This window comes from Patagioenas fasciata, chromosome 2 (genome assembly GCF_037038585.1).
Source record: "Patagioenas fasciata isolate bPatFas1 chromosome 2, bPatFas1.hap1, whole genome shotgun sequence".
Classification (NCBI taxonomy): domain Eukaryota; kingdom Metazoa; phylum Chordata; class Aves; order Columbiformes; family Columbidae; genus Patagioenas; species Patagioenas fasciata.
Window position 1 is genome coordinate 163,079,884 of NC_092521.1, and position 21,664 is coordinate 163,101,547.

At 45.7% G+C, this 21,664-nt stretch overlaps 1 protein-coding gene across 2 annotated transcripts in view; it reads left to right on the forward strand.

Annotated features, from left to right (window-relative positions):
* ACVR2B (activin A receptor type 2B) overlaps nucleotides 1-21,664 on the forward strand; it is a 110,152-nt gene that overhangs the window by 79,016 nt on the left and 9,472 nt on the right. For both annotated transcript variants that reach the window (XM_065830815.2, XM_071805340.1), the window contains exons 2-10: nucleotides 2,055-2,262; nucleotides 6,722-6,831; nucleotides 8,163-8,314; nucleotides 9,453-9,596; nucleotides 11,221-11,364; nucleotides 12,262-12,410; nucleotides 16,055-16,169; nucleotides 17,737-17,875; nucleotides 20,430-20,560. In XM_065830815.2, coding sequence (XP_065686887.1) covers nucleotides 2,055-2,262; nucleotides 6,722-6,831; nucleotides 8,163-8,314; nucleotides 9,453-9,596; nucleotides 11,221-11,364; nucleotides 12,262-12,410; nucleotides 16,055-16,169; nucleotides 17,737-17,875; nucleotides 20,430-20,560 — 1,292 coding nt within the window. The remainder of the gene's footprint in view (nucleotides 1-2,054; nucleotides 2,263-6,721; nucleotides 6,832-8,162; nucleotides 8,315-9,452; nucleotides 9,597-11,220; nucleotides 11,365-12,261; nucleotides 12,411-16,054; nucleotides 16,170-17,736; nucleotides 17,876-20,429; nucleotides 20,561-21,664) is intronic.

Consider the following 21,664-nt stretch of genomic DNA (forward strand, 5'->3'; position numbering starts at 1 on the left):
GTGCTTTGAATATAATTTTCAGTTTCCGAAGTCAGCTTTATGGCTTTCTCATACCCCTCCTCCCTTTCAGTCTCTCCCACAATGCAAATTAAACATTCTTCAAAAAAAAAAAAAAGAGTTATTAAAGGATTGAACACCTCTCCACTTGCAAAGAAAACTTTCTAGTTGGATGAGTTTACTCCATACCATGCAAATGACCCATCACTGAGTGCAGGTGTTGGTATCAGGAGCAGGCTGGACACATCACCCCTAGCTTGTGCAGAAACCATGGTTTCTCCTGCACGCTTCTTGCAGTTCCACTCCGTGCCGGGTCATCTACACTCCTTGCTTGATACCTACTGGCAGCAGGTTGATTCCCTACAGCAGATCAAGCTACGCTGAATAGCTTGAATACAATCTCTAGCTCAAACACCATCTCTGAAAGGCTCTCCATGCACTGCAAAACTGGAGGCGAATCCTCCCACCAGGTAACAGCTTGGAGACCTGGCAGCTTGAGGAGCCGCAGGCTGTGGACAGGCAGGTCAGGCTTCCCCAGCATCCTGCTCGCTTGGGGCAAGTCATTTAATCTTGGCCACTCGCTGCTCAGTGTCTTATGCAGACTGAACTGCCTCACCTTGTGGAGACCTCTCAGAAGTGGCCGGTTTGCTGCGTTGAGCAGGAATCACAGTCTGGGTTGTGTTTAGGTCATCCAGACATGGCCTTGACTGCCTTAACTGCAGCATTGAAGGTTGTAGGGCCTTTGGAGAAGGTAGAGTCATGAAAGCACTGCAGATTTTTCCAGACAGAGACTTAGTTCAGTGTTTTGCAAAGGTCTGGCTATTCCGGGAGATGCAGCACTTTCATTTCACCATCCTGTGAGACTCGTTTGTGTTTTCTACCCAGTTGTCAACACATTTTATTGGGATACCTAAGTTTTCCAAGACTGCAATCTGTGAATGATCTTTAAGGTCTTTTCCAACCCAAATGGTTTTATGGTTCTATGGAAATAATGGCCAGGTCTGAGCTTACCTTGGGTTGGGTGATCCCAAGGAGAGATGGCTGCAGGGCATCTCAGAATTTACAAATCATGAGCTTCATGGTACCTTTTCTGAGTGTTTGCTTCCATGTCATGTATCTGCTGCATTCTCCTCATTTTAAACTAATTCTTAAAATGCCATAAAGCTGTGTATTTCCAAATGAAGAGAGGATTTCTAAAGCTTGGGACAAAACAGACCACTTGCAGATCTCAGTGTTCCCTTACTTGTTTTTGATGGATGTGTCTGTAATCATGTTTCAGTTCTGTGTGGTTGTGGCCACATGGGAACCATTTCAGTTGGGGCAGGAGGAATTCCTCAGTCCTTTGGGACAAGGCTCTAAGTGGTAAAGGACCTACAGGCTATGGAGACTCGTGGTTTGTGGTGGCCAAACATCCATTTGGGGTGGACAGACTTGTTCAGAGAATGGAGTTACTTTCTGGTAAAGGTCTTGCTCGGGTGGAGAGGCGGTGTGTCAACCACAGCTAAAATGTGGCATTTATCATATGGAGACTTATCAAGTAAGCCTGAACTGGGATTTAAGTGAGAAACAGGCACTGGTCCGGTCTTCCTCTGCAAGACGAATATTATACATGCTCACTGATAACCTACCCATGTAAGAAATCATTTATCTTTTAGTGGTGTTTCCCAAAATAGGGGTGGAGAGGGAGGGTAAATCTGCTGTATGACATCCCAGCAAGTAGCACCCCAGGAGGCTGCCTTTCCTCAACAGGGTTCCTGGGTTGCCTTGTACATCCCCCTGTTAGGGTCCTGTGGCTGAAGCACTGGCCAGAGTAGACCTGGGAAGTTCTCAGCTGGGCTCTTGACTTCACCATGGGCTCTTCTTGTGAGCCCAGGCAAACCTGACCTCTCTGTTCCCCACCAAAAAAAGGAGAATAACCCTCCATACCATACTGAAGCTCACACTGATGAGCTGCTTTGCTCCCGGGGAGGCAAATGTATGCATCGCCTAAAGCAAAGCCACGTGGAGATGCATCTCCTAGGATCTGTTTCTGATTTGGGATTTGAATTTTGCTCCAGGCCCAGGCCATGGGGAAGCTGAAACAAGGGAATGCATTTACTACAATGCCAACTGGGAGCTGGAGAAGACCAACCAGAGCGGCGTGGAGCGCTGCGAGGGGGAGAAGGACAAGCGGCTCCACTGCTACGCCTCCTGGAGAAACAACTCGGGCTCCATCGAGCTGGTGAAGAAAGGCTGCTGGTTAGATGACTTCAACTGTTATGACAGGTAATAGCCTGGTTTTTGTTTTGTTTTGTTTTTCTGAATACAGGTTTAATTGTTCCTCTAAGCACAAAGGCTCAGGATTTTTGTATCGAGGAAAAGAAACCAAGTCCAAGTCAATTGGCCCATTCCTCCCTTGTAATTACTTCTGTTGCTAATGTAGCTCTCTGAATTGTCACTTCTCTGCCTTGACTTTCCAAATAGAACCTGCAAAAAGCACTTTTAGGGTTTTTTTGTTGTGTGTTTGTTTTGGTTTGGTTTGGTTTTCTTTTCCTTAGCAAAGCTTTGATAATTCTGGCATGCATTGAAAAATGTGTCCTGTACCGTCAAATGAAGAGCAATATGTTCTTCCAAGAGCATTTGGCCATACAAAGAAAAACTTGGAATCGTTTGGAGCTCTCTAGCAAAGAAAGCACAGATATCTGGGGGTGGTTGGAGACTGAGGTATTCTGAGGTTGGTAATGTTGCAAAAAGTTTTGCTGTTCTTTGGGTGAGCTAAGAGATGGGTGAGAAGAAAGAGCAGGACAGCAAAAGCAAAACGCATGTTTGTGTGTCGCTGCCTGTAGTGAGCTGAAAAGGAGAGAGGTTTTGTAGTACGAAGGCTCCAGCCTCATTAAATAGCTGGGAAGATAAACCAGTCTTTTCTCATTCCCCTTGATGCAATTCTACAGAGGGGCAAAGAATGACAGCTAAAGAAAATAGCTCTCTGAAGTCTGATGGTTTAAAAGGACGATGCTCGGTAACTCTGGATTCACTCAGTGTTTCTGTAAACAAAACAACAACAAAAACAAACAAACAAAGAAAACCAAAAACAACAAAAAAAAAAGCCCCAAACCCCCAATGTCCAACTAACCAACCCAAACTGATCCCTTTCAATAGGGATTAACAGAACATAAAATCCAAGGATTTCACAGAATCACAGAATGTCAGGGATTGGAAGGGACCTGGAAAGCTCATCCAGTGCAATCCCCCCGCCGGAGCAGGAACACCCAGCTGAGGTTCCACAGGAAGGTGTCCAGGCGGGTTTGAATGTCTGCAGAGAAGGAGACTCCACAACCTCCCTGGGCAGCCTGGGCCAGGCTCTGCCACCCTCACTGAGAAGAAGTTTCTTCTCAAATATAAGTGGAACCTTTTGTGTTCCAGTTTGAACCCATTGCCCCTTGTCCTGTCATTGGTTGTCACTGAGAAGAGCCTGGCTCCATCCTCCTGACACTCACCCTTTACATATTTATAAACATTAATGAGGTCACCTCTCGATCTCCTCCAAGCTCCAGAGCCTCAGCTCTCTCATCCTTTCCTCACACAGGAGATGCTCCACTCCCTTCATCATCTTTGTTACCCTGCGCTGGACTCTCTGCAGCAGTTCCCTGTCCCTCTGGAACTGAGGGGCCCGAAACTGGACCTAATATTCCAGATGTGGTTTCACCAGGGCAGAGTAGAGAGGAAGGAGAACCTCTCTCAACCTACTGACCACCCCTCTTCTAATCCACCCCAGGTACCATTGGCCTTCCTGGCCACAAGGGCCCAGTGCTGGCTCATGGTCATCCTGCTGTCCCCAGGACCCCCAGGTCCCTTTCACCTACGCTGCTGTCTAACAGGTCATTCCCCAACTTATACTGGAACCTGGGGTTGTTCCTACCCAGATGTAAGACTCTACACTTCTCTTGGTATAACACCAATGTAGGTTGATCGCACCTTTGTACAATTCCCAGCTGTGCATCTTTGTAGCTTCTCTTTCCAGAAGTTTTTGGACTTCAGGTCCTATGTCATGGGGCTTAAGCTGGGACTAGATTTGTCCCATGGCTGGAGACTCTTCTCCCTTTGGTGCTGTACGCTGTCCCTGCTTTTGTGCTCATTGTCTTAGCTTATCCCAACTGTGAGTTGTTCCACATCTTCCTTCTATTATTAGCGCTGGGTTTACTTTCCCACCACACCTATTCCCTTGCCAGTTGTGTAGCCAAGCTCTATATATAGTTAAATTTTTATTCTTTCCCGATAAATCAATCCTCCTTGGCCCATTAGTCATCTTAATGCCGATTCTTCTGAGAACAGAAGGTCACTCTAGTTTCCTACTTCTAAGCAGAAGTGTTTACTGTAAACAGATTTCTCCTTTCAGTGCCTGCTCTTGTATACAGTGACACTTGTATTGTCACTGAGTGTCTCTGTGCAGGGATGTAGTGGTTCTTAAACTTTGTCATAATATGTTGCTCTATTATAACAGTAAAAAGTTTTCAGGGCTCCTCACAAGCCTTTTTGCAGCCCTGGGGTTGAGCATCCATTATCCTGCAGCCTCATTCTTCAGAGCTGCAGTTCCAGGGCAAAGCTAAAAGATCTTCCGAGAATTAACAAACAGTGCAAGTGTTGAAAGCAACATTTGAAATAAAGGTTAGCTTTGATTAAATAAAGGCTGTTTAAATGGAGTCTCCTTTTTTCCCTTCTTCTCTTGAATGCCTCCATCGGTCTTTCACACAGGTAGTGTTGCATCCCAATGGCTAAAAAGATGATTTTTTGATGGGTGGTGCTGTGCTGATGCCCTTTCTGTCTTCAGCATCTTTGGATGCTGAGCTCTTGAGTGCATCTCTTGGGAGATGGACCTGTGTCTGCAAAAGTGTCCTCTGCATGCAGGGCATGGTCCTATTCTGCCAGGCAACACATGCTGGTCCTTGTCGCTGGAAGGTGAAAAATTCAGGAGTGCAAGGGTTGGGCTGGTGGCTCCTTGCTCTGTTCTTTATCTTAAGGAAACAAGAACGTAGCATATGTACATTTAAGGCTATAGGAAAAAGGTAGTGTTTAAAAAATCGACTTGTGTGCTCTTCCTTTATTTACACAGCCCCACCAAGAGGTCATGTTCACGTTCTCTTGAAGAGCACGTGAACCGCTACGAAACGTGCCCTCGCTGCCATCGAATAATGTGTCATTCTCTCCCACTGTCTCATTTGTAATATTCGCTAAGCATAACATGTCATATGTACCTGGATGGATGCCCCAAGCGCACACCAACTCAAAGACAGGGATAATGAATTGCAGATGTGGAGCAGGCTGTTTTCACTCATTAGCTTGATTTCTTAACCAACAGATTTAGCAAAGGATGTGTTTTCTCTTGAAGACTCCGATACTGATGCTGTTAAATCCAAACGGCTTGTTATCTTATTTCACGAAAAAGCATCTGGAAACATTGCTTAACTTGTTAAAACATCTTCGTTCATTTGAATAAGTCAAATAGTTGTTTGTTTGTTTGTTTTTCTTTGAAGTTTAAAAAATAAAAGCCTGAAAAACAAACCAAGTGCTTCCCAGCTGAGATCTTGCCGGAGACATTTCGGCTAGAGCCGCTTTTTTCTTTCTCAAAAAGGAATGAAACACCAAAAACTACCCTGCATTACGACTGAAGAGAGCCCTTTCCATCCTCCTTGTGGCAGTATGTCAGTGATACCACAGAAAAAGAGGCTTGGCGTGGGTTCACAAATGAGTAATAATGTCAAACACATATGATTGTTTTGCTACTTCCTCCGAGTGGTCGAAGGAAGGAAGTTATGCATATAATTTAGCTGGGCTTCAGGAAATAGTTTGATACAGTTCTCTGCAGAGAGCAGCTCTGCAACCCTAATCGCCAAAAGCAGAGGGTAATGTACCAAAAGGTGGCGGGGAAGGGAAGCAGGGATTTAAGAAAGGGAAAGAAACGGCTGCTAAAGCACTGCAAAAATCTCTTTTGGCATTGACCTGTCAGAGAGGGAGGATGTGTGGAAGTGGAGATGGTCTGGTCCGCGGCCATCCCCTAACACCTTGAGCAGTATGGAAGGAAACCTCAGTGCTGCAAAGGCTGCAGCGCTACCTGGATAAGAGGCAAATAGGGAAAATGAGAGCTGCAACCTGATTTTCTTAAAGCCGTTTGTGCAGGAATAAGTTTTTTTAAAGGAAGAGGGGATGGCACTTGAAAATTTAACTTTAAAAGCAAAACCAAACCAAACCCTGCACCGCAGATGCTGCTGGTGTCTGGTCGCCCTTCCAGCGCGTAGAGTTAGTGATGCTCAAGGCTGTGAGAGCGGTCTGAGCTCAGCCCTCCTCGCATGTGCTTTATGGCACAATCATTAATTGCGCGATCAAATGCTCCTCTCCCCTGACAGCATACATACGGGCTGCGGGAAAGGCGCTGTTCAGGGAATGAGGCATCTCTCCATCGTTTTTCTGCTTCTCATTCAGTTAGTGGCGGCGGCGGCTGTTATTTATTACTCGGCATCTAATGCCTTCAGTACATATGGAAGCATTTGTTTCCTTTACGGTCTTTTCAAGGATCTTTGCTATCCACTGGGGTATTAGAGCGCCAGGTTGTGTTCTGTAAGAGGAGAGTGCCAATCTGTGCAGCACAGCAGCAGGGGAAGGTGCGTGGAGAAGACAATTTGGGGCAGGAGTTGGCTGATGTTGGTTTTTCTGTTCCCTTCATTGCCGTGTCTGTCCCTCCCTGATGCAGGCAGGAGTGCGTAGCCACAGAAGAAAACCCTCAAGTGTTTTTCTGCTGCTGCGAGGGCAACTATTGCAATGAGAAATTTACCCATTTGCCTGAAGTCACCGGCCCAGAAGGTGAGTGACCAGTGTGGGTGGGAAGGGAGAGTCTCTTCTGGTGTTCGTGATGACTTTGGGCTGCTGGATGTTGAGCAAAAAAATATATCTGACAGGACATAAAGTACCATTTGGGTTACAAAGTCCAGAAATCTTTCTGCTGAGGTTCTTTAAGGATAGTTTTTCAAGGTTGTTTCACTCTGTGGGTAAAGTGTGTTATATCAACACCTTGTAAGGATTAGGTTTTCTTCATGGTGGGCTCTTAAAAATCCCACACAGGGGGAAGAGGGCAGAGTGATTTATACAGCATGGTTAAACTCAAACTCTTAAAAGGTGTTTGACACCTTCTTTATTAATTTTCGTAGGCCAAAGGTCTCTGAATATCTTGGAGATCAAGGATTTTTGCATTTGATTGGTCTTTTCTTGGTCTGGGGATTGAAACGGAATGTGTGTGTGTGTGTGTCAGCTTTCAGAGTTTGTGGATATACTTCAAGGAAGAAAAGTAATAGCAGGTCCTTCTTCAGAGGCTAATAGAAAAATGATGATTCTTTTAGCTCTAGGCTTGCTGAAGTATCATTCAATAAAAATTATTAAAGCAGGTGGGTCTTTTCCTTAGGATGGTTTCTTTTGCTCTCAACTCCCTGCCTTTACTGAGATGTTCCAGTAGACTATTATCAGATTTTCCCGGGCTTTCCTGTTAGGTTTTTAATTGTTTACATGGGTTTTATTATCTCCTGTTATTAATGTACCCGTGGCAACCTAGTAGCAAATATTCTTTCTCTCACAGTTTTTTGTTTAATTTGGCAAGTCTCGTTATTTTTTCCTTCTCTGTCTCCAACATAGCAACATGGCTCCATTTAGTATTCCCATTGTTTGTGTCTCAACTGCACTGATGTAATTTGGAACAAGAACTACTGTGGGAATAGTGCATTTGATTGTGGCTCCGGCAGCATTTTACTAAAAACTGACATCTTGTCAATCACTACAAAAGGCAAAGCGCTGCTGCAAGGGATTTCGTGCTCGCTTAAGACTTTCACAAGGGTTAAGAGGAGGAAATTTTCTGCTTTTACGTATCCCAGCAAGAAATGCCCATTTTAACTAAAGGTCAGGCGGAGGCTCAGTTTGCAAAGTGTGGTTTGGACCATTGTAGCTCCATTAGTAAAAGCCATATGGAAAAGAGTGAACCGCGGAGCCTCATGAATGCTGTTGGATGTGACGGGACATGCCACTAAGTATTGTCAGCTTTGGAGTGGAGGGCAGGACGGGGTTTGGTTGCATCCGACCGTGTAGCTGACAGTGCTGTTACACACCCAAAGGATCCTTTCCCTCATTTACCCTCTCTCTTTTCTCAGTCATATATGAGCCACCACCACCAACGCCCTCCCTGCTCAACATCCTGGTGTACTCGCTGCTCCCCATCGCTGTCCTCTCCATGGCCATCCTCTTGGCCTTTTGGATGTACCGTCACCGCAAACCTCCCTACGGTCACGTCGATATTAATGAGGTGAGGGAGAAACCTGGCGCTTTTCCAACTTGTTCGCCTGTATTTGGACCTTACGAAAGCCACGGAGGCTGCTCAGTTTATGTTCACATCCACTTTTCCTTTACTCTTTTCAACTGGCCTAACTTTTCTTCTCTGTCTTTTTGAAGTTGGTGGTACAGTTGGCCTCCATGGCTCACCCTGCGAGGCTGGTGGGTTTACATGGGGGTTATCACCATGTCTGAGATTCCTGAGGGATGGAGTTGCACAGCCCTGCTCATTGGCCACTCTTCCCTCCAAACTCAACCCTCTTGCCTGATTTCAGCCAACTTTGCAGAGGAGCAGAGATCAGAGATGATTAAGTTCCTACCTATGGGGTGAGGGGAGATGCTTTCCCTGTTGAAGCTCCGTTTCTATGAGCCATCAGAGAATGCATGCAGGAGGTCATCTTCATGGCCCAAAGCCATCGGGAACTGGTCCTTGCTTGCTCTTCTGTGCCCTGAGCCTTCTGGTTTCTTCTGAAGAGCTGAGCTGTTACCTCTCCCTCACTTCTCTGCTCATTACAGCCCATACTGTGAACCTTTCCCATCTGAAAGCAGAGAGGACACAGCTCCAACCTCACGCGTCCCGCGGGGTTGCGTTGTTCTCCCGGACAAACACAGAGTTTAAATAGATACGATCTTTATGATGCTGACAGACCTGTTTACTGCCCATTGCTAGGGTTATGTGAAACATGCTTAATGAAGTGCAAAGCAGTGGGAGGTTTTAGGTGTAGCTGGCTGTTGGGTCACAAAGATCAAAAAGTTCCTGCTTTTGGCAGGAGGTGGCCTTGAGGTCATCCGTGTTTTACAGCCCAGAATAGCTTTTGCTTTGAAAACATAGGAGAATTCAGGTTTTGCCAGAGGATAGCAGGCAGTAGTTTGACAGACAAAGTGACACTTGCAGGCGTAGATTGTTATATGTGTTCTGTACAAATACCCTACAAACTAAATAGGGAATTTTGAGCTGCTTTTGCTGCAAACAATACACCTAAATAATTTGCATTTAAAAAAAAATGTTATCTCTTTATACCTTTTTCCTCATATGCAATGTTTCCATCACTCCTCTCCTTTCTCTTTTCTAGTCCAGTTTCAGCTGGTGACAATGTTTTTCTCTTGTGCAGGACCCCGGCCCACCACCCCCTTCTCCCCTGGTTGGCCTAAAGCCTCTGCAGCTCTTGGAGATCAAGGCGAGGGGCCGCTTTGGCTGCGTGTGGAAGGCTCAGCTGATGAATGACTATGTAGCAGTGAAAATCTTCCCTATTCAGGTGAGAAGTGCATTGCATTAGGTTCTGACTCCTTTGGCTTCCTCCCTGGCGCTGAGTTGCTCTAAGTGCCCATGGAGGTGTTTTTAAGATGATAACAAAGATGCATTTGGACTCTCCTGCTGGGGAAAAAGTTCAAAGACCTTCCTTTCCTACACTTTTCTCTGTGTTATCTAATTACCAACTGTCTACTGTGGTAGTAGTTGCTGCAAGAAGGGCAAAAACAAGCACATTTTGAAATCTATAGGATATTTTAACTTCACTGCAAATTGTAGAATTATAGAATAACTTGGGTTGGAAGGGACCTTCAAAGCTCATCCAGTGCCACCCCTGCCATGAGCAGGGACATCTTCACCAGCACAGATTGCTCAGAGCCCCGTCCAGCCTGGCCTGGGATGTCTCCAGGGATGGGGCATCCACCACTTCTCTGACCAACCTGGGCCAGGGTTTCACCACCCTCAGTGTACAAAATTTCTTCCTCATGTCTGGCCTGAATCTCCCCTCCTTTAGTTTAAAACCATCACCCCTTGTCCTATCATAACATGTCCTTCTAAAAAGTCTGTCCCCATCTTTCTTTTGGCTTTTAAGCACTGAAAGGTCACAATAAGGTCTCCCCAGAGCTTCTCTTCTCCAGCTGAACACCCCAACTCTCTCAGCCTGTCCTCCCAGCAGAGCTGTTCCAGCTTCATATCATTTCTGTGGCTCCTCTGGCCCCTCTCCAGCAGGTCCATGTGTGTCCTGTGCTGAGGAACCAGAGCTGGACCAGCACTGCGGGGGGGTCTCAGCAGAGCAGAGTCCCTGGTGTTACAGCCCAGCGTGGCAGCGTGCAGCTGAGATGCCCAAAATGCACACAAAAGACCAAAGCCTCTGCTTTGTGTGTCCTGCCTGGGTAGATTGTAAATCCAGACCTGAGCCTAGCGTACAGTTTGCAGCTTACAGAGGCGCAGCCCCGGTGCTGTGACAGCTAATTGCACTGCGGCGTTTCTGTCAGCTCACGTCTTCTACTCTAGGAAACCTTTGAATGCTCCTGACTTGACTCTCGAGGAATTGCAGATGGAAAGAGTAAAGCAATCAAAAGTCAAATGAAACAAGAATGACTGAAATATCTTTCTGCTTCTCTGCCATCTCCTTCTTTGTTAATTTTTCACCCCGCGTTTGTTGTCACAGCGTTGCTAAAGGAGATTTGCACATCCTCTGTCCAAGCCAGCTGTGACCTACTAGTAAATATTCAATAGGGCCTGGATTAGATTTTGCAATTGTAACAATTACAGCTACAGTGCAGATCTGGCTGCTGTATGCACAGGCTTTATTCTTGCAAGCATCCTTAGGAAACCTTGACAAATCTTATTTCTCAGTGTGGTTGGGTTTGTATTTCTCCTCGCTCCCCACACATGTGCTTTAGGAATAGCCGAGGATAATTTTGGGGGAGGAAGACTGAGAACAGCCACTTCCAGTCTTTCTCCAGCATCTACCCTTTAGGAAAACAGCCTCATTTTGAAGGGATACGTCACATCCAAACGCTGGAGGATGATATTAAAAGGAACGTGAGCAGCTCTGACTGAGCTGAAGGAGTTGTTTGCTTTAAAGGGAAGTGTGATCTTTGATGGCGCGTTTCTCCCTGCTTTAGGATAAGCAATCTTGGCAGAGCGAGAGGGAGATTTTCAATACTCCTGGCATGAAGCATGAAAACCTTTTGCAATTTATCGCAGCAGAGAAAAGAGGGACAAACCTAGAGACAGAGCTCTGGCTGATCACAGCTTTCCACGACAAGGTAACGTATCATTGCACCTACATTTTGGGAAGGCAGAGAGGCGGCCGGTCGCGAAGCAGCAAGATTTGGTGTCTAATATTCTCCCAGAAGCTCCTCTGTAATCTCTCCAGTCCCTGGTGAGCTGTGTCTCAGTGGTAGCTGAGAAGTGCTCCTGCTCCCCTTCTTCAGAGCCCCTTCCTTTAACTTTCAAGGCTTTCTTACACAACCAGAGGATTAATGAAGGTGGGACTTGGGGAGAGACAGAGGCACAAAAGGCCACAGCTCACGTAGGTCTTGGTCACCATCTCTTAACGGGTGTAGATGAGCACGTGGGAGCTGGGGACTGCAGACCATTGCGGTCCCAACTCACCCCTTGCAGATGGGCTCTGTGTTTGCTTTTGAAACTCGGGGTGTAACTCCCCCGTTACATGGATTGCTTTAGTTATCAAACACGACTAACACTTAAAATAAAACAAACACGCACAAATCCGGGGTTGAGACAGCAGCATTATCCCTCTGTTTAATCCAAGGTCTACTGAGTCAATCATTGCCACAACCAGCTGATACAATGCATCATCTTCTTGCATGGAAGGCTTTCCCCTTTCTTGAGTTAGAGGAATTGCTCTGTTTTGAGATTATTTTGTCCCTTCCTTACCTGCCTCTCCATTCCCTGGCAGATTAGTAGACTTCTTTTAGACATCCAAACACTTTCTGTGTTTTCAAGGGCTAAGGATGCGTTAACACTTACTGGTTTTTATTTCTTCTTCTTTTATACTTTCACTAGTGAATTTTTGCCCTGATAAATCAAGGTTTCAGTTTCTCAACCACTCATTAAAACGATTTCCTAAGCTGATGAGGTGGTACATATGTCACGTAGCGGGGTCTGCGATTAAGAACATATGATGTCCTGTTTCGCAGGGCTCTCTGACGGATTACCTGAAGGGCAATATTATCAGCTGGAACGAGCTCTGCCATGTTGCAGAAACGATGGCTCGTGGCTTGTCCTACCTTCATGAAGATGTCCCTTGGTGCAAAGGTGAAGGACACAAACCCGCTATAGCACACAGGTATGGCCTCTTTCATTGATGCAATTCAAGTGGTGTGTTCAGATGTTTTTAGGAAGTAAATGCCTTTTAAACCAACAAATCCCATGCTAAGACAAGATTTGTTTTTCAACCACATATGAAATGGTGAAGGGCGAGTAAGTGTCTTGTCTGTGAAACAGTCAGTATGGCTGATAGTGGTTTATGGGAATGTCTGAAGCGTCGGAGCTTCCCTCTTCTGTTGACTCTTCTCTGACATGTAGTGGGAAGGGAAATCCTAATTGCTGCAGAACCATTCCTTGAAAGGACTGTGCTTGATAAATCACATTATAATCCATGTATTTCTGTGGCCATACCAAGATTTGGACTCTATTTTCCCCTAAGTGTGTTAGACTGATAACTCTGCTGCGTGCCTTCCCACAGAGCTTTTGATCATTAGGTAGGAAACGGAGAAACTGCAGAAGTGCAGAAAATGGCTGCTATTTATTTTTCACTTTATAGTGCCCAAATCATTCCAGGGTGCTTATGAGAGACACCAGTGCAAACACTGAGGTCTCTCTGAGCCCTCTTGGCACAGGCTTCAACCCACCTGGGTGGCAGCGCTGTGGGGACAGCAGGAATCCAGAAAGCCGTGGGTTAAACCATTCTTATTGCAACAATACTTGTTTTAGCCCTCCCTGCAGCCCCACATTGCTTACCCTGGACTAAAGCATCACTACCGAGCGGTTTGCTGGTGGCACAGCAGGATGGGGGGAGTTTTCCAGAAGGGATTTACGTGGGCTACACACCGTAATCCACGGTCATACCTTCCCGCCACCCTCCACATCTCATCTAGGAGGGGCTTAAACCCCACATCCCGCTGCAGCAATTTATACCTGAGCTAGCAGGGCTGGCTTCCTGTATGGCGAGATAATCCCTGTTTGTGCAGGGGTGTCCCTGCTCCCGAAACAACCCCCCTGGCCGAACCTGGAGGTTTCTGAGAGCTGGAGGCTGTTGAAAGAGCCTGCAGCTGCCTTTGTGCTGCTCCTGGAGCTGACCCCTGTGTCCCTGACATTTGTCCCTGTGGAATAAAGGCAGTGGTTTATACGTGGAAATTCCTGAGGGTGGGGAGCAGAGAAAAGCTACAGAAAGGCTTTAAAGCAGCAGATCGTGCTCATTAGTGTCCCCATCCATTTAGCAAATGATAAAAGATGGAGAATGCACCATTTGTGTGAACTTAGCACATAACACAACAGAAGAGGGATTTAAGGACATGAGGGATTTTCCTTGGATTACCCCACTCCTTTTAGTTTTATATTTTTTTTAAAAAAAAAGAAAACACCAAATACATTTTAAATTTGAGGGTGGGTGTTTCTGAATGGCTTTACCCAATGTGTGCGAAGATGCTGGGGTTGCCAGGTGGGACTCCCCGAGTCGCTGCTGGGCAGGGTTTCAGCGAACTCCTTACTGGCCCCCACACTACAAGGATTAAGGTTATGGGATTCCTTGTTGGTGCGAAAGTGCCCCCACGTGGAAGCTGAAAATAAAATCTGCAATGTCTGAATCGAGTTAACGCACCCACCGTTCATAATCCGCTCGCTCTTTTATTCCCTAGTTTCAAGTGTTACATGGAAAAGGATATTTTCTTCTTTTCAGGCCACTTTCCTTTAGCAGTGACCGTTTTAGGGTGGTCTGAAGCATACGGTGTTAGTCGGAATTCTACTTGGCATAGCTCAGATCAAGGATATATCCCTATCTGGGATATGTTTGCATTGCAGCCCATACTTGCCAGTTCAAGGCAGTTTGTGGAAGGAAAGAAAGCATGGAAAAATGGGGAAATGTAGGAAAAATGGGGAAATGTATGGAAATAGGGTGAGGGAAAAAAGGAATTGCAAAGGGAAATCCCAGCATCAAGTATCAAGGTGTAGTAGTTAACTGTCGCGTGGCCAAAGGGCAGTGCGGGTGAGCAACAGCAGCAAGTGCCCAGACAATAATCCTGGTTTAAATCTTGTTTCACTTTGAAAACGTATCATTCAGGCTACTGTCTGATAATGTCTCTGTGGTCCTTGTTGAGCCACCGTTTTGCAAAAATCTTGTGTAAAATCTGTACCATCCTGGAGGGCATAATCCCCTAATGCTGACCAAGCAAAGGCGTTGATCTATGTCATTAGATGACGACTTTTTTTGAAGCCTGTGGGGAAACTACAGCATGGACGCAGTCTCTAAGACAACAGGTATTGGGTAGATTGTGTTTTTCTGTCTAATGGAGGGGTACAAATGTTTTGCAGGCTCCTCAAAACTATGCTGTGTCTTTAGAAACCTCATGTCTCCCCTTTCTGCTGGGGTTCCCTGGCTATATGATGCTCTCCAGCTTCGCAGCCTCTTCCTCCATCTTGATCCTAAAGCCAGAAATGCCCATAATGCTGTGTTTAGCTTAGAAAAGAAATATCCTTTTTCTGGTTTTTTGTTTCTTTGTTTGTTTTTGTTTTGTTTTGTTTTGCTTTTTGGGGTTTTTTTAAGCTCAAAATCAGGGGCTGGTTGTTACAGGATGATTTTTGCTCGTGGTGCTTTGAGCTGTTGCTCTGGCATCCGAGGCCTCAGCGAGCAGCCCTTCTCTATGGTCCAGCAGTTTCTCTCTTCCCAAAGAATTTTGACAGGTCTCTCTAGTGCGGAACAATTGTATCTGCCCTCATTAATTATTTTGTGCAGGCCTGCAATGTCCTGCAATCAGCAGGGTCACCGAGTGAATTGATGATAGGGAAATTATAATGCTGAGCATACAGGACAATTGCCATCTGCTGTCTAAGGTCTGTAATTTAATTAGATTGCCAAACATTCCTTTTCAGATGAAAATGTGTGAAGCCCGGGGAACAGGGCTTGACTGGGTAGGCATCTCGGTGTGACCCTCCTCCACCACCACTTTCCAGCCCCTGCAGATTTACCTGAACTGCATAGGACTGACACAAATGTCCCCGTAAAGCCACTTTCAAGCACAGAGCCACCATCTCCCCTGCAAATGCTTATATCAGCCCATCAGCTGCCCAGTGTGATCCTGACAGCTTGTCACCCCCTTCCCTGCTTGTTTCCCAGCCCTCCAAATTCTCCAGGGAAGATCAATCCAACAATTACAACATAAGTTTAATAGGTGACTATGGCAGAGTCTGTTGAAACACACAGTCAGGGTGAAGAGAGTCACACCAGCATCTGCTAATTTCCAGGAAGATCTAATTTTGTCAATGGGAGCAAACATCCTTACTAGGATAAAGAGTAAATGCACCCCCTTAACCTGTCTTGTTTTTGTTGTTGGAGTGAGAAATATAAGAAGTACGCAGAGGTGGGGTTCACAGAGCAAGAAATGGTGCCTAATAGTGCCTGCTCTAATTAAAACCTGCAGTTATGATGCCCTCTTCCTATCACTCCTTGCTTTTATTTTGAGCTTAATTCACCATAGAGTCTGTTTGATTCTGTGCCAGGCAGCATAGCCTACTTGGTTGTGTTTTAGGGACGTGGATGGCAGGGAGCAGCCAAATCTTCCAGCGCTGACCATGCTGGACAACTGGGGAAAGAAGTGGGAGCTGATTTACTGGGGGCTGCTGAGCCTATAGACTTACAGCGTGGTGTGTTGCAACGTGAATTAGATGCGTGCTGTAATAAACCCGTCCCAAAGTTGTTTCTTGGCTTCTCCGTAGGGACTTCAAGAGTAAAAATGTCTTGCTGAAGAACGACTTGACGGCAGTGCTAGCCGATTTTGGACTAGCTGTACGGTTTGAACCTGGGAAACCTCCAGGGGACACTCATGGACAGGTAATCATTATCTTTAACAATAACATTTTAAAAAGTTGAGCTTGTCATAGGTCCTCAGGACGGGGGGTGCGTAGTTTGTATAGATACATTTAATTCTCTTCAAGATACACGTTTTCCTCAAAAGCTCGTGCTCAAACATAAATCCAAGGAGCTACTTTGATCTGGGTGAGCAGGGAGAGCGCTCGGACCCTCCCAACCACTGTGCAGGTGGAGCCCCCCGCCCCCGGGGGAAAGCGGCTTTTTCCTTCAAACCTGGGACTTGCTGACTCTTTATTGTCTTGGTATTAAATATTAATACTCCTAAATTGATTCAATTATTTTTAAGGACTCAGCCAGGCCGGCCGTTTGGGTGACCTTTAGCAATGGCAGATCTCGCGAGCTGGTTGTGCACTGCATAAACAATTTACTACATTTTTATGGGTTCTTAATTTTCTGTCTTTGCGTGGGGGCGAGCGGCCCCTTGTTCTGCTCTCGTGCCGGGGCACAGCAAGGCCAGCATCCCCTCCCTGTGCCTCTGGGGTTTTCTGAATTCCTGTCTCCCAAGCAGGCTCCCTTCTTTACATTTATCCCAGAAGGAGTGAACACTTTTCTAGGTTAGCCCTCCCCCAGCTTTCCTCATTTTTGCCACCTTTTTTTGGCCTTTTCTGGTATTTCACGTGCTTTTTCACATCCTGGCTTCCCTCTGTCATCACTGCCTCAGGTGACAGCAAGAACAGATGAAAAATTCCAAAAGGAAAAGATTAAAGGCATTTAAATTCCCTTGTTAAAAAGGTGCTTTTTCCCCTTGGTCTCCTCTCCATTCTGCTACATTATGGGCTAAAATTCTGCCATGTGTATAACCACAACTAAATGAGGAGCTCAGTGTAGTTCTACCTGGACTAAACACAACAAGATAAACACTATAATGAGGACTGATTCCCCTCAAAGCAAAAGGGGATCTTTTCCAAACCAGATCATGGCAAGTGAGGGCAGGGTAGACTTTGCAGGGTTCATGCTTTACCACTCCTGCGTATAGAGACTTGTTTTATCTAGGGCTGTCAAACCAACACCTTTTCCTACCATTTCAGGATATATCAGTTTTACCCTTTTCTTTTACATATATATATATATTTTTTTAGTGAAAGGGGATTGAACTTTCAACGACTATGATAACCAAGTCTGACTTGACCTCAGGGTGTTCTGTGTGTCTCCAAAGACAGCATTTTCTCATGCAGCATGTGCTGACAGAACAAGATGCGGTGGGACGTGGGGAAGGCAGGATTTCATCCCTGCTCACTGTGCTGCACTGCATTTAAATTAGACCCGTAGCATACACTGAATGAATATCACACACGTAGCCGTGCACTTTGGCTTTTTCCTTCAGGTAGCTTATCTAGACTCGAGTGATCTTAATGAGAATCGGTGTCAGAGAAAACAGCTCCCTTTTGCTTGTTTTTCAAGTGAGGTGCAGCTTTAGCAGAAGTAGCCTTAAGGCTAATGAAACCAGCTGTCATTCATCTCCAGCCAGCGGACACTGATGGGCCCAACTGGAATGTAACCTGAGTTGTGTTTATTTTTTTCTCTGTAGGTGGGAACAAGGAGGTATATGGCTCCCGAAGTGTTAGAGGGAGCAATCAACTTCCAACGAGATGCCTTCCTGAGAATAGACATGTATGCAATGGGACTGGTGTTGTGGGAGTTGGTCTCCAGATGTAGAGCAGTTGATGGTAAGAACAAAGATATTTGTCCAGCAGGAGGGCTCTGTTTCAGTGTCATTTAGCTGTCCAAAGAATGGGCCCGGCTTTGTTTAAAAAAAGTAATCATCAATAGTGTGTTTTTATTAAGCAGCTAAACTGGTTTTTGCTTGCTTGGTTTTTAGCATAAGCTGTCACTCTCTGTGGAGAACAACCTTTGTGGCGTTCGGGTCTCCAAGTGTTAACTGTGTGCCCATTACATTGCAAATGGGCGAAGAACTCGGAGGGTGAAGTAGAAGGTGACTCCTCCATCAGTGATGGGTGTCCCTTAGTCCCAAGCCTGCTCTGTGCTGCTCTCCATGGGACTCTGTGTGCCTGTCCTTGACCAAGGCAAGCTTTGAGCTCTGGAGAGGAGCTGTATTCAGCTTGGGCTTGCCTGTCAAGCCTGTGGTAGCCTGTGGAAAGACCAGAAGTGAAGCACCTTGATGAAAAAATACCAGGAACACAGGGATGGAAGGATCTTCCTGGGTCAGCAAGTCCATTTCCCTGCTATCATAAGTTGTTAGGAATTAATCTCTGAGTTTTGCTGATCAAGCCCTCTCTCAGCAGTGGGTTGTTCCATCTACAGCTTAGGAGGATCTCACTTTCTCCTGGATGATCCAAAAGAATGAGCTTTCATGGTGTCCCTTTTCTCAGAGTTTTAATCCTATAATGATGCTGCAAAATGGGGCATCATTTCTGTCCAAATAGCACATTTGTTCCTTGGTGACATCCTTGCCATTTGCAGGACCTTGCCCCTGGTCAGGGAAGCAGTTGTTTAACTGTAGTAGCTCCAAGGCTGTTTGCTCCAGCTTCTTTTCTCTTGCATAAATATGGGTGCTCTGGACTGACTATCAAGTTCATAAATTAATAGTACCTCACCTGGACTTCAAATATTTTTGTTAGTATTGCAGTAGCACTGAGGAGCTTGATTATAATTAGGATGTCTGCATAGGCTTGTGGTAAGAGGAGGTGTTTTCTTCAAAAAGCTACTAGTTAAAGCTAAGATGCCAGAGGAGCAGGAAGGTTGGAGCACAGTGGGGTAAAACAGTGGTACCCAGATCACTGCAGGTCTTTGTTGGATGTAGGAATAATCCTCCTCTGTTGAAGCTCCCCCAGATACCCACTTGGATTTTTGCCTGTCATGTTTGTGATCTCTTTCCAAGTGCTCTCAGGCAGCAGCCGGCCAGGATGCTCCAGGTGTTGTACACAGCACCATTAAACCAGAGGAAAAGCTCCCTTTGAGATGAGAGAGAGTTTTGCCAAGCCTCATCTGCACTTATAGCTCAGAAGTGATGTTGTGTAAATTGCATCACTTTATTTAACAGATCTGCTCCATCTTTGTGGTCAAAATCACATCTGCTGGCTTCAGTGACCGTTAGCCCTAGTCCTGATGCGTGGAGCTGAAAGGCAATGAATGTAAATTCAGACACAGAGCTTTGACTCGATTCCAGTTGTGGGATAGTCGGTGAGGATGGTTTGGCTGGGAGATCACCAGTGCAGCTCTTCATAACCTTTATTCCTCCTGGAGGAAGAGGGAGGGAAGGCCATGAACGTTACTGTGCCATACGTTGTAATGAGTGCTTGAGTTTGGTTTAGTGACCAGCATTGTGCCAACAAGAATAATGATAACCAGTTTTAGTAATTTTTTTTTTTTTTTTTGAGTACCTAAACATCATGTTCTTGGTGTCACAGTTCATGACCAGCTAAAGTGCTCAGCTCTTTTATTTTAGTCTGGAAAAGCTCTCTGCTCTTGATAGAGATCACTCTTTGCTACTGAGAAATCACAAGTGATGCCGCAGAGCACCCTGAGAAAGCCCATCAGTTAAGCTGGGCTGTGTTTGTGAGTGAGCATCTATGCATCGCCAAAGGCCAAATGACATTTCAATAAGCAGAAGTTATTCCTACCGTCCAGCGTCTGTGCTGATACTCTGTTGTCTCATTCCCATGGCCCGGGGCAGTTCACAGCCATAACTGGTGTAACTAAAGCATTCAGAAATCATTTTGCATTCAGGAGCTGGTGCTTGGGACAAGTGCATCTGGCTCCAGCATGTCAGGGCGGACTCAAACCCATGAACAAGCAGATTACAAAGCAAGAAATTATAAGTGTTGTATATGCTTGACCTTGCTAGTCAGTGCCTAAAATGAAATTATGACCATGCCAAAACCTTTTCTCTGGGTTATTGTGTGTTGAATTTTTATGCTAAAACATGAGGAGGAATGGGCTGATTTGCTCTTTCTGTTAAAATAAATCATGGGCTACCCAGCAAGCCTCCTAAAGGAGAGTGGTGGGATTGGGAGGCCTGGTGGAGGGTTCAGATTCATAACTCAACAAGGTGGAAATGTGTGGTCAGACAAGCAGCCGGGACAGCAAAGTCCATTATGCGGGAGGAATGTAAATCACATTTGTCTGCAGCGCCATGTGAACTTCAGGTTTTGCTGCAGTGGGCTGAGGTTGCTCTGGAGCCACAACTCATTCATGCACAGGGAGGACGTGGCTCTGCAGAGGACATTTCTATAGTAACCTCATTCTCCATGTGCACCTTAGGTCCTGTGGATGAATATATGCTGCCTTTCGAAGAAGAAATAGGTCAGCACCCATCCCTTGAGGACCTGCAAGAAGTGGTGGTTCACAAGAAGATGCGCCCCGTGTTCAAGGATCACTGGCTGAAACACCCCGTACGTCCCTCCTGGTTAATGTGGAAATTTTGTGTGTGTGTGCGCCAAGGAATGAGGGATAGGGTTATACATCTCTTGTTAGCTTCAAAGAGAAGTCAATGCCAAGGAATAGGGGTGGCTCAGCACCTTCATGCTCCCCTTTCCATTTGTCTCTTTTATTTAGAGAATAAACCAGCTGATTAAAATCAGCCAGTGCTGAACGTGGAGCATGCGGTGGTTTACTAGGACTCATTTAATACGATGAAAGAACAGAAAGTAAAGTCCTTTTCATTAAGAAAAAGAAAGCGATCCATACCATCGGAGACGCGTTCCTCACAAATTAGATAGCATGCAAGACCTGAGCGATTTTTTGAGGAAAAATTAATTAGACTTGAAGGCGAGCAGACAATGAAGTCCAATGCAGCGTGAGTTTCCCAGAGGTAGATCATTTCAGGCTCATGTTTTTAATAAAAGAGGTGATTATTTTTTTTATTCCCAGACTGGGAAACTGAGCAGATGATGAAATCTCACAGGGCTTCAATAAGAAGCTAGATACCTCTATGTTGACAAAACTGCCACGATTTTGGCTAAACTCGGATGCGCTACCTCATTGCCTAGAAGTCCAGGAGAGCTGTGGGTTGTAGATAAGGATGAGCGTCTTGGTTTCTGGGTAAGCAGTGTTCAAGTAAGAGCTGTGCTCTTCCAGCAGTGCTTAATTCAGTTATTTTGGGGATGTCTACAGAAGCCGTGGCAAACAAAGCAACCATTTCATAGTAACCGATATGGTACTGGCAGCTCTCATGGTTTTACCATGGGAATTGTAATACTTGATGTCTTTTAAAGCTTCAGCTGTTCACAGAACCACAGATTGTTAGGGATTGGAAGGGACCTCAAAAGCTCATCCAGTCCCATCCCCCTGCTGAAGCAGGAACACCCAGCTGAGGTTCCACAGGAAGGTGTCCAGGCGGGTTTGAATGTCTGCAGAGAAGGAGACTCCACAACCTCCCTGGGCAGCCTGGGCCAGGCTCTGCCACCCTCACCATGAAGAAGTTTCTTCTCAAATTTAAGTGGAACCTCTTGTACTCCAGTTTGTACCCATTGCCCCTTGCCCTATCATTGGTTGTC